The 12,940-nt window shown below is 44.9% G+C and overlaps 1 protein-coding gene across 1 annotated transcript; it reads left to right on the forward strand.

Annotated features, from left to right (window-relative positions):
• Positions 1-9,990: 9,990 nt before the first annotated feature.
• TMSB4X (thymosin beta 4 X-linked) lies at positions 9,991-12,136 on the forward strand. Its single transcript, XM_008988949.3, has 3 exons — positions 9,991-10,047; positions 11,140-11,254; positions 11,693-12,136. The coding sequence occupies exons 2-3, from the start codon at positions 11,155-11,157 to the stop codon at positions 11,725-11,727; spliced, it is 135 nt and encodes a 44-aa protein (XP_008987197.2). The 5' UTR covers positions 9,991-10,047; positions 11,140-11,154; the 3' UTR covers positions 11,728-12,136.
• The last annotated feature ends 804 nt before the right edge of the window (positions 12,137-12,940 follow it).

Below are 12,940 nucleotides of genomic sequence, written 5' to 3' on the forward strand. Positions count from 1 at the left end.
TTAATCAATGAGAGTACCACCTTTTTCTCATTTTGTCATTCTGTAAATCTACCCAGAGTTAAGCCAAATTTCACAAGTTAAAATCTCTACAAGAGAGCCCTCATTTCAGACACTAGTCCCAAGTTAAAGGGTTCCCAGGGTCACTCACTCTTCCAACCAACTGGCTAAAAATGTAGAGATTCCCATGACCACCCTCAGGCTGAATAATTTGCTAGAACGACTCACTGAACTGAAGGAAGTGCTATGCTTACAGTTTTATTACATTAAAAGAGTACAGAGCAGAACCAGCCCAAAGAAGAAACATGCAGGGCGACATCTGGCAGGGTCCTTAAGGATGTGTTATCCTCCCAGCCTGAAAGTCTGACAGTACTCAAGGAGTAATGTAAGTCAAGGAGGCTCACCTGAGCTTTGGTGTACTGAGTTTTGTTTTTTTTTTTGTTTTTTTTTTTTTAACTGAGGCCTAATGAGGCCTCATACAGCATGACTGATGGAATCACTGGCCACATGGTTCATTCTCCAGCTCCTCCTTTCCCCTCCAGAGGTTGAGCTTATATCTCATGACTCAAAGCCCCAACACACTAATCACATATTTGGTTTTTCTGGCATGGCCAGCCCCTGTCCTGAATCATCTCCTTAGCACAAACTGTCCAGTGTGAGCCACCTTATTATTATAAACAATTAGGCCTGGTCTTGCCTCCCTGCAAAGACACTCAAGTCATCCATCGGTTTAGAAGCTACCTCTCAAGAACTAGAGATAATGGCCAGCCAAATTCTTCATTACACAAAACCAAACACAGTGTTCTAGCTACAAAAGTAAGGCACATATGCAAACACAACCACAGAGTACAAAATATAAAATTCAGACATTAAAATACCTCCTCCTGGCCCAAACTAAAATTGTGTCCCTGTCTGTATATTGATAGAAAAACAGAAAAATTTAAGTGTAAATGTATGCTCACTCTTTGTGCCAAGGACCTTAAGTAGTTTTTAAAAAAAAAAAGGGCAAGAAAGCAAGAAGGAAGGAAGGAAGACTGGGAAGCCACTTTCATGAATGAGTAAATTTAGGTCTTTGGAAGCCACATGTTAATTTCAAATCTGAGAAATGGATGCTTGTATGACAAAAACTAACAATATACACCACCATCACCACCACCACTGCCACTACCAAAATGAGATCAGGTCTATTATTGTTTGATTAGCATTGGGAACAATTCCAGTGTTGGTGAACCATCCTATATTTAGGTAAAATATCACCCTGAGATGACTGAGTTTCATATACGACTGAATCTGAATTTGGCTCCTTCTCATCTTAGATACATAATCTTCCTCCTGAAGTATGGATTTTATGAGCTCTAGCACCTAAAATTAAGCCTAAAGGACTATGGGCCCACAGTTGAATACAAGGAGTTTTGGTTTATGGTCTTGGCTCAGCAAAGCAACTAAATACCCTTGAACAGGTGTGTTAACCTCTCTGTGCTGTTTCATGCTCTGCAAAATACTGATACCAATATCTAGTCTCTTTATCTGTATACAGGTACTTTAAGGATAAAATGACACAAAAGGTGAGAGAATGTTCTGATGAAGTTCACGAGCACTAGATAATTATGAGTTGCATTACATAAGGAACTACTAAATTCTAAAGACACCTATAAGCTGGTTTTCTTTTTTCCTAGCTGTTTTCCAGTTTGTTGCTTTCTCTGAGCTGGTGCCCAAACCCTTTCAGGTAAGCTGTTGGTATAGACGGTGGAATTTAGGTCAAGCAGAGAATATGCAGAGGTAAATGGTAAATTAAATTTCAAAAGCAGAGTTAGTTATTAGTTTATTGCATTCATTGATGGCCATGCCATCTCTTCCATCTTTCTTTTCTCAAAAACACTGTTGGCGAGTTTCTCTAGTTTAAGAAACCATTCCCTTAGTTTGGGGTCCACAGACACCCAAGAGATCTTTGGGGAGAATCCAGGGAACTTTGAAGGAAAACACCCATCTTTATTTTCATTAACCTCTAATTGAATGTTAGCATTTTCTTCAAACACAAATATAGTCAAGAAACCTCTGAAATCTTAGCAGTTCCTGTGCTTGTATCAGCAAAAGAAATTACAGATATTTTTATATCTGTTAACGTGTAGATATCAAACACTGATCGCTATTTTGAATTTGTAGTGGATATGAGACTGCTAGATTGTGTTCATTACTATATAAAGAAGCACATATATTACTACATTGCAACTATTAAAAACTTTTGGTAACTGTATTTACATATAATTTTCATTTGTGATCCCAGGTTTTTTATTTTCAGCATTGACATAATTCTGAGAAAGGATCTATGAGGGGGTGGGGTGGCCCCCAACCCCCTGCTGTGCCGTTAGGAACCAGGTCACACAGCAGGAAGTGAGAGGCCAGTGATTGCGCATTACCGAGTTACCGTCTGAGCGATGCCTTCTGTGAGAACAGCGGTGGCATTAGATTTTCATAGGATCGCCAACCCTATTGTGAACTGCACATGCGAGGGATCCAGGTTGTGCACTCCTTATGAGAGGCTGATGCCTGATGATCTCAGGTGGAACAGTTTCATCCTGAAACCAGCACCCCACCCCCCACCCCGTGACCCTGTCCATGGAAAGATTGTCTTCCACAAAACCAGTCTCATGCCAAAAAGGTTAGGGACCACTGATTTATGGGACTACTGGGTCCATTTCAATGCTCCTTCATTGGCCTTGGTACATGCTAATCAATTCTGAGACACAAGTAAGCTGAAAGTTGCAGCCACCCCTCAGACAGGAAAAAATAACCTGGCAGAAAGGAAGAGAACGGAACTGGTGTGTACACCTCACAGAGGCCTGGAAAACGGTGGTGGCTGCTCCAAAACACCAGCTTAAAGGGCGGCTCAGATCAAAGCACTGCATGTGGCAAAGAGGGTAAGCATCCTGTGTACACATTTAGACTGATCCACCAGCGAAAGGAAGGGGTTCAAGAGGAGCATGGAAAACTTCCAAGAGAGCTGACACCTTAGCTGCAAAGTCAGGATAAAATTGCCCAAGAACCCCAACAAGGAACTGCTGGAGAAGATGTTGGAGAGTTCCTTTCTCTCATAAAGGTCAAAGATTTCTTGGGATTGTCTGCTGTGCACAATCGTGGCCCAGGCCTGGGTCAACAAGAATGGCCCTCACTGGGGAGAAAATTGAGGGAAGGATGAAGAATTCCAATTCTGGCATTGGTGCTACCAGCTCTACTGGCACCAACAGTCTGAGAACCTTGGTCTGGTATCCACACCTCCTCCCAGGTGGGCTAGGAATGGGTAAGGGAACTAAGACGCGGTGGCCCCAAAACTCTGCCTGTCAAATCAACCTATGATTAAGCTCTATAGTATTGTTAAGAAGCCCACTGTTGGTCAGGTGTGGTGGCTCACACCTGTAATCCCATTTCTTTGGGAGGCCAAGGTGAGCGAATCACCTGAGGTCAGGAGTTTGAGACCAGCCTGACCAACATGGAGAAATCCTGTCTCTACTAAAAATACAAAATTAGCTGGGCGTGGTGGCGCATGCCTGTAATCCCAGCTACTCCGGAGGCTGAGGCAGAAGAATCGCTTGAATCCGGGAGGCAGAGGTTGTGGTGAGCTGAGATCACGCCATTGCACTCCAGTCTGGGCAACAAGAGCGAAACTCCGTCTAAAAAAAAAAGCCCATTGTTTTGTGCTTTAAAATTTGTTTTCCTCTAGTTTCCTAATAAAACATTTGGTTTTTTTTTCTAAATTACCACCACTTACTCAACTGAACCAGGAAGAACAAGGAGTTGCCACACCTGAGAAGTATTAGTGACCATGACCTGAGAGGGCATTATAGACACAGGAAGGGGCACGTGTGTATGGGCCTATTTCTGGGTCCAGGAAAAGACAATGGCACTGGAGGCACTCAGAGAATGAGAATCTAAAAAGGGCAGGACTGGCTTCAGAACTTAGGGGACACAGGGCAAAATGGAAATTGTTCAAAATTATGAAGAATTTCAAAATGGCGGCCGCAGTACATTAAACCAAGCACCAGGGGCTTGGGAGTGTGAGGCCCAGGGCAGCTGCACGGCTGTGCCCCTGTGCAGCCAGGAGAGGCCAGACTGTCAGGGTCAGCCAAGGAGGTTGATCTTGGCCTACGTGGGTTTCCCCTCAGATTTGAGCCAGTGCTCCATGACCTATACTCCATTTTCCTCACCATAAACCCATTAACCACCTTCTGCTAATGATCTGGCAACTAAATTTTATGTAAAAGCTTTGACACCCATAGAAGAAACACATTAAAATATGCACTTATTACTTGCCAAGGATAATTCTGCTTCACAATGGAATAAAAGGTTTGTCATTTTTAACACAGCCATCAGGAGTGTGTAATGCCTCCCCTTTCTATATGCTATTGAACCTACCAGTTTTTTTTTTTTAGCCGTGTAATACGAATGACTTCTTAGAAAAATATTGAAGTAAGGCCAGGCATGGTGGCTCACGCCTGTAATCCCAGCACTTTGGGAGGCTGAGGCAGGTGGATCACGAGGTCAGGAGTCGAGACCATCCTGGGCAACATGGTGAAACCCCATCTCTACTAAAATACGAAAAATTATCCAGGCGTGGTGGGGCGCACCTATAGTCCCAGCAACTCAGGAGGCTGAGGCAGGAGAATCGCTTGAATACGGGAGGGGGAGGTTGAAGTGGGCAGAGATCTCACCATTGCACTCCAGCCTGGAGACGAAGCAAGACTCTGTCTCAAACTCAAACACACACACACACACACACACACGAAAAAAATATAGTGAAATAGTGAAAAGCTGAGGAAAACTACCAATGTTCAGGATACAGATTCTCTTTATTGCCAGTTCCTTGGCCATGCAGGAGGAGGGAAAAGAGCAGATTGAATTTCTGTAGTGAAATAATTTGAAAATTGGGGCAGGGAAAATTGTAATATATATGACATTATAATATCTATGTTTAAACGTCTTCAGGATGTAGGCTGGGTGCAGTGGCTCACACTTATAATCCCAGCACTTTGGAAGATTGAGGCAGCAGGATTGCTTGAGCCCAGGAATTCGAGACCAGCCTGGGCAACACAGAGAGACCCTGTCTCTTAAAAGAAAAAAAAAAGGAAAAAGAAAAAAAACTTCATGATGAAAATGCTAGACAGCTGATTGAGACAGAATATAACTTTACCTTTATTTGGTGTATGGAACAAAGTCTTCAAAAGGCCTTAGGATTCTAGAGAAGCAGAGTGTTTAAATGAGGCGGCTTCTGAGCCAGCCAGTCTCAGTTCAAACCCTGCCCTTGGCTTTCGTTGTGTTTTCTTGTGGAAGTTATTTAATCCCTCTAGAATTCCCTCAGCTGCAAAATGAGGAAAATATCGGCGCCACTGTCATAGGATTGTGTGGGGATTCGGGAAATACTACATGGAAAGCTCCCCAGTATATGGAAAGCACTCAGAAAGCGCTTGCTGCTAATACTGCTATGGTTACTGCGGTGATTGTTATTCTCATTACTCTACAACCTGGCCCCTGCCTGGCTCCCAGCGTTATCTCCTGTCACTTTCTCTCATTTTGCGCAAGTGCCTGCCAAGCTAAGCTACTCATTGCCCCCTGCTTAACTAGAAGATTTTCTGCTTCCGTAATGTTCCCTGGCTGTGTGGAGGCAGAGCAACCACTTGGAGGGGATGTTGTAGAGGAAAAATCAAGCCACCGAAGGGAAACTCGGTTGAATGAGATTCCCCTTTACATTTCTTTTGGCTCTGAAGTTTCCCTCAGATCAATAAAGCAAAGAGGACAATTAGCAGCGCAGCACTCAGCACAGCACAGGCGAGGGTGTTCTTTCACTGCTCTTTGCTTTCCGGCTACCCCTGCTCGCTTTTCTCTTTGCACCATGTGGGGCTGCTCTGGTTGGGAGTCATGGAGAAAGACATTTCAACAAAAGATAAGGCAGAGATCGGCCTCAGTGGAAGGACTTGGCAGACAGACCTGGGCATTTGATTACGAGCAAGTCGCTTAAATTCTCTGAGCCTCAATTTCTTTAGCAGTAAAATGGGGATATTAGTACTCACTCCACAGAGTGAAAATGAAATCAGATATTGTTTAAAAGGACTTATAACTGAGGGCACAAGATATAGCTAGTCTACTAAATATACTTTCTCTTTTTTTCCTTTTCCTGTTATTCACAGGGGACTTGGGCTGTGTCTTTAAGGGGATTTAGATTCCAGTTGGTGGAAGGAGGGCTCCGCTGTGAGGGAGACCAGATGGAGACTGCAGGGGCCACAGGGGAACGTGGGGTGCAGGCAGGTGGGGCAGATGGTAGGAGGCCCTGAAATCCAGACAAAGGGATCTGGGCTTGAGAAAGCAAGAGTTGGGAGCTCAGCTTTGTTCCTATTCTTCTGTTCCTCCTCCTCTTCCTTCTCCTCTTCTTCTGGTAAGTTCTTGGCACAAAATTAAATAGGTTCAAACTAATAGAACTCATTTTCATGAATTCAGACTTCTAGCCAACTTCTCTATGGTTTGAAATAGCCACAACTGTATCCCAGGCCCACCCTGGAAAGCAAAATAAAACTGCATCCCTGACACCTTCTCCTGGTTCCACCGGGCACAGGGTTGGAGGGGAACCACCCTTCAGCGTAGGCAATGTTGGTATACTTTTTATGGGGTGCTGTGGCCCGTGAGATGAGGAATGCAAGACAGGTGCAAAGTGGACTCAACTTATCTTTCACTGGAGAGCCCCAGGGCCTGAGTGCACCATACAACCTGGAGTCACCCAAGGCCTTTTTTTTTTTTGGTCTCACTGGGGACTACGTCTATACCCACTACAGGCAGTTCCTTTGCCCCGTATGCCTCTGTCTTTTTAATTGGGATGGAAAACTCCTACTTCAGTGGTGGTTGTGCCCGGCACATGCTAACCGACTTATAAATGTAGCTGCCCTGGTGCAGGAATTATCCTGGAACATCTTGACATCTAGAACATTAAGACTAAGTGGATTTAATTATCTGGGGAGAAGGAAGCAAGGTAATTAGAGTCACAGGTTCAACACCTGAGTTCAAGTACCTCCCTCATTTAAGAAAATCAATTCATGGATGGCTGAGGCAGAGAATAACTTGAATCTGGGAGGTGGAGGCTGCAGTGAGCCGAAATCGCACACATCATTGCCCTCCAGGCTGGGTGACAGAGTGAGACTTTGTCTCAACAAAAAAAAAAACAAGAAAGAAAAATAAAGGGAGAGAGAGAGAAAGGAAGGAAGGAAAGAAAGAAAAAGAAGGAAGGAAGAAAGAAAGAAGGAAAGAATGAAAGAAAGAAAAAGACAATTCAGTGCAGTATGAGAACTGTTATTGAGCACTGTCCACCAGACACTGTAGAAAGCAAAACAGCCTAGCGCTCACACTCCTCCTGGTGATTCGGCGGCGCAGAGTAAGAGGATAGGGGAAGACTTTCATGTGCTCTTAGCATATATACCACAGTGGCTGCCAGCTGAGTTAACCCAATGATGGCTCTCTAAGCCTCGGTTTCCCCATCTGCAAACTTCTCATAGAAAGGTGGTGGGAAAGAAAGGAAAAAGACAAATGTAAAACTCCTATTACAATGCCTGACTCTTAGAAAGTATCAACCAACAGGAGTTGTCATTTTTTATATGCTGTAAAACTACCAAAAATCTCTCATATCAACACTTTGTAAGCAAAAATAAATAATATATATTTATATATAAATTATATCGAAATAATACCTAATACTATATAAATGTCTCTTTGTAAGTGAAATATCAAGACACCTAAAATTTTTAATTCTAAACACTAAGACAATTATTATTTTATTATTTTTCCTCAACCCTCCATCCTAAATAATATGAATAATAACAATAGAAAGAACTTACTAATTGTCAGGCACTCTCCGAAGCATTTAATCCTCCCAACAACCCTATGAGGTCGGTACTGCAATGAACCCATTTTACAGATGAGAAAATACCAGCACAGAAAGATTCACTCACATGGCCAGGTCATGCAACTTTTAAGAATGCCCCTTTGGTTTGCATTTCTTTGTATCTGCGCCACCCTTCCCTTCCCTTTCCTTTCTCCTTAGGTCTCCTGATCCGTTGGCAGGTCAAGCCCGATCATGGGGACTCTTTTCCTTTAAGCGGGCCATCTCTCTCTCTTCCTCTCTGTTTCCACCTGCCCTCTAGCAGTGTCTCAGCACCGTGGAAGGCTGCTTGCTATGGCACTGGAAAACTTCTCCAGACGTTTCCAAGTTTGCATTCATCCACCTCCTTTGGAAATTGCTTCAGTGAGGCCTAACCCTTCTGAGGAAAGGCCCTTGGGAAAAGAAAGCCAGGAGAAGGTAGTGGCACTTCTTTGTCTTCAGGAGACGTCGGGAGGAAAGAAATGATTTTCGACAGCAGCTGGGTGAGGGGAAAATGGAATCGCAGAACCTGCGGAAACCGTGTCTGTATACAGCAGCTGCCAGCTAAACAGACAAGATCTTTGCTGTGTTTCAACGATGAAGTGGACTCCCAACAAGGAACAGGGGCGGGTGGGGAGGAACTGTTACCAGACAGGTGACATTCGGTGCATGCAAGAACAGGTCCAGTGCCCCATTCAGAGGGCAGGAAGGCAGCCAGCCAGCAGAGCATTCACTAGGGAACCAGATGGTCACCTGCCCCTGCTCACCCCCACCTCCTTCCTCCCCAGGAAAAAGGAAGAAGTCAAGGACATGAAGGGACTGGAAAGTCCGAGCTGCTGGCTGTGGCATTCAGGGGTCTATACATAAGGTAAACTCTAATCCCAAGCGAGACAAAGCCTGTGCCATAGAAATGATTAGCAACGGGTTTCCAAAAACATTTCCTCAGGCCACAGAAAAGGAGAAAGAATATTTTGCACACTGCCTTGTGTCTTAGAAATAATCACAGCTAGGCCTCTATCACTGGCGAGTCTTTTTCCTTTCACACGCCATTTGCAGGCGCATGGCATGGTATTTGTAACTAATTTTCAGTAGCAAGAGGGTCGCTGGCAGTCACAGTCAGGTGCCATTTTGAAAACTGCTTCTCTCTAGCCGAATTTCTTATATTTTCAGATGCAGATGCACTTCAGAGATGTCCTAGTGCTGGAAATGCTGCCTGGAAAATATAGTTTGATTTTTGAATTTCATCTTAAGATGTTAGAGATCATGTAACTGTAGTCTTTGGAATTTAACACAGGCCTCCTTACCAATCACTTTTATAATTTATGAAAATAAGGAAGAGGAAGGTAAAGAACTTCCTCATTGTCAGGCAGTAAGTCAATGGCAGAGCTTGAACTTGGCTTATTTTGCTAAGAGGTAGGTGTTTTACCATTAAATTACCCTACACTCAGCGAATATTACTGTTGATGCGAGTGCTCACAAAAATTATGCTGATAAAACAATGTGGATGTTACAGTGGTGAAATTTTCTTTTAAAATCACTTAAGGGTGCTTTACGTCCCACCCAAGGCAAAAGGAACGCCAGCGAGGAAGACAAAGAGGCCCGGGGTGGGGCGCAGGCACTCCACTGGTTTGAAAGCTGAGTCACAGGAATCGTACCCCTGCAGCCGACCAGGCCCTCCAGGGAGGGACACCGCGCCCTAGTGTGGAGATGTCCACAGTAGACAAAGACAGTTTCGCAGTAAAAGAATACCTGTCACCCTAGGGGCCACCCCGACTCTTAGTTATTATGCCCTGGTCCCCAAGAGCAATTTTTGCACTGCTGTTGGAAAAATTCACCGTAATGAAATGAACGTAAAAGGGGAAAATGTGTTATGAAGGAAGTGTTGGAGCGTGCTTTGCTCATTTTATTTATTCTTTTCGCCATTGTTGTGGTTAGGGTGCATTAGTGGACCCCGGGTGGGGGTGGGGCTCCCCAAAAGCCCCCAGGCCTCCGGATGCCTTTCTGAGACGCGGCGCGAAGGAGTTAAGGGGCCTGCGGGTGACATCACCTCATTTACATAGGAGCGCCCATAAATGGGCTCCCGCCGCACCCCGCCCGACAACTCGGTGGTGGCCACTGCGCAGACCAGACTTCGCTCGTTCGTGCGCCTTGCTCCGGTGAGCCCCAGGGCCCCTGCCTCCTTCCTCCTGTAGCCCCCGTACCCTTCCCTTCTTGCTCGCCCCTCGCCCCTTCATCATCCGCGTCCCTGTGAAGGCATCCCCTAAAGCCGAGCCCGAGTTGTTCTCCCCGGGAAGGCTGCTTTGGGGAGCTGGAGGATGCGAAACACCCTAGATGCTGGGTAATGGGGTGGGAAAATCGACGATTTAAGAACAAAACCGAAAAACTGGCGTTCTGCTGTGCCGCTCGGAGGGGACATTTTAAAATTTCTTAGTGTTTGTCCGGAAAGGCATTGTACGTTGCCCGGGAGGCTGAGATATCGGGGAACAGACAGATCCTTTGTCCTGAGGCTCATCACTCGAGCCCCGAGCCCCGAGCCTCCTGCCAGCCTCAGACGGCTGCGCGGGCTGCATCTGTGCAGCCTGGCGGCGGCGGGGCTGTACTATAACATTTTCACGGCCTTTCTTGCAGAGGCATGTATGCCAGGGCCGCCGAATTGCCGGGAGAGCAGGCAGGACCGGCTTTGGCGCGTGCGGCTGCCGCTTTGTGTGCGGGGCTGCTTTGTGGCGCTGGCGAGGAAGCGGGTAGGGCGGTGGTCCGAAGCTCCCGCCGCACCCGCGGCCTTTGTGAGAGGACTAGCAAGCCGGACCCAGTCCGCATCCTTTGCGGAGAGGCCGTGGCTAGAAAATGGAAACGTTTTTGCGACCTGGGCTCCATTTTAGGGATTCTTGCCTGATTTTTCCCACTTGGACTCGGAAGTGGCTTTCCTGTTCTCTCGTTCTAGCCTGCCTTTAATTTTAAACGCCGTCATTAACAATTCGCAGTGATCAGTTTCCTTTATTCTGCAAGAATCGGCTTTGAGAGGCATCCGCCCTCTTCGGTCCCCTGCGTTTTGAAATAGGGGGGGGGTGGTGGAGGGTGCCGCCTCTTTTTCTGTAGAAAGAGGAAGCTCTTGAGCGCGGAACGGCAGCGGGAGGAGGGCGAGGAGGGCTTTCAGGCTGCGAGTGGGAGGGCAGAAGCGCAGTTCCCAGCCCAGAGACGCAGGGGCGGGTGTCTCTTCCTCACGCTAGCTCTTGGCTTGCTCTCTGCAGCTTTTCTCCGCAACCATGTCTGACAAACCCGATATGGCTGAGATCGAGAAATTCGATAAGTCGAAACTGAAGAAGACAGAAACGCAAGAGAAAAATCCACTGCCTTCCAAAGAAAGTAAGCTCCGACCACCCCCATCTTTAGAAAGGCTGGATGGGAGCGGCCGGTGGGAGGGAGGGAGGGAGGGCGGCTGGGAGGGGCCGCGGGAAGAATTCGGGAGGGGGGAGTGCGGGGGAAGAGCCGACAGCTGATGAATGTGGTTTGCAAAGGTTAATTAAAAAAGGTTTTGCACCCAACAAACACGGGGCTTTAGTAATTTAGTAATGGAATATTTAATATGCCATATTAATATACAAACACATTTATCCATTAAAATGTACTTCTATTTAGTTTATTCAATATACATATTTTATTGCATTATGGAATACGCGGATATACTTGCAGAATGTTTATGATTTGAAAAGACGCTTTAAATGAAAGCCCTTTAATCTATACTAGACTGTACTGAATCCTTTAATCATCTCCCTCCATCTTTTTTTTTTTTTCTCGTCACAGCGATTGAACAGGAGAAGCAAGCAGGCGAATCGTAATGAGTCGTGTGCCGCCAATATGCACTGTACATTCCACAAGCATTGCCTTCTTATTTTACTTCTTTTAGCTGTTTAACTTTGTAAGATGCAAAGAGGTTGGATCAAGTTTAAATGACTGTGCTGCCCCTTTCACATCAAAGAACTACTGACAACGAAGGCCGCGCCTGCCCCTCCCATCTGTCTATCTGTCTGGCAGGGAAGGAAAGAACTTGCATGTTGGTGAAGGAAGAAGTGGGGTGGAGGAAGTGGGATGGGACGAATGTGAAATCTAGAGTAAAACCAAGCTGGCCCAAGGTATCCTGCAGGCTGTAATGCAGTTTAATCAGAGTGCCATTTTTTTTGTTCAAATGATTTTAATTATTGGAATGCACAATTTTTTTAATATGCAAATAAAAAGTTTAAAAACTTAGCTGGTGTGTCTGTCTGGTCTCTGGAAGGATCGGGGATGAAACCTTTGTAAAGAGGCCTGCCTCTTGGTCCACTGGGGAGGGACAAGCATCTGGTGATTGGGTAAATTCCCTTATGGCATAGAAACGGGTTTTCACCTGGGTATGCAAAATCCCTTGTCTATACTAGGTGATTAGGAGATCATTTTCTCAGGCTGATGGAATTCCTAGTATGAATTGTATGAGAGCTTTAATAAAATAAATTTGTAGTTCTTAACGGGTTTTGATAAGCCAACACTATTTATTGCACGTGCTCAAAATGAAGGTGGTAATTTACGGCACAGTATCTTATTTCAGGTATCAAATTGAAATCGGTTATTTAACCAAGTGCTAATATTAACATAAATTAGTAAAATTTAGATTTTTAGCATCAGCTCTAAGAAATTTAGGGCTTGAGCTTACTTTCTAATAAACGGTTCCTAATTAGAGTTCAATATTTAAAATTGCTTTAATGAATACAATTACCATTAGTAAACATGATTTTAAATTTACTGGGTCCTCTTCTTTTGAATAATCTTTGGATTTAAAAGATAGTGAATCGATCTTTTGGGTTTAAAGGACACTAGCAGGACACAGGTGAGATTTGTACTAAGTTTAAAGCCAGTGGGAATTAATTAACACATTTAGGTCTTTAAGTCCTTGATAACTTCTCAATCATCAGAAGTAGTTATTTTCACTGATGAGTAAAAGCGAAGTCCTTGGTGTGGGAAGACAGAGAAACAACATCAATTTTTTAAGAGTTAAAAAATTTGCCATTGTTAAAGGTC

The sequence above is a fragment of the Callithrix jacchus genome, chromosome X (genome assembly GCF_049354715.1).
Source record: "Callithrix jacchus isolate 240 chromosome X, calJac240_pri, whole genome shotgun sequence".
Classification (NCBI taxonomy): Eukaryota; Metazoa; Chordata; class Mammalia; order Primates; family Cebidae; genus Callithrix; species Callithrix jacchus.

Excerpts from the sequence above, each read along its gene's own strand:
- TMSB4X (XM_008988949.3), top strand. The coding sequence starts at position 11,155 with ATGTCTGACAAACCCGATATGGCTGAGATCGAGAAATTCGATAAGTCG. Across the intron at positions 11,255-11,692 it reads TCCACTGCCTTCCAAAGAAA|CGATTGAACAGGAGAAGCAA; the intron begins GTAAGCTCCGAC and ends TTCTCGTCACAG.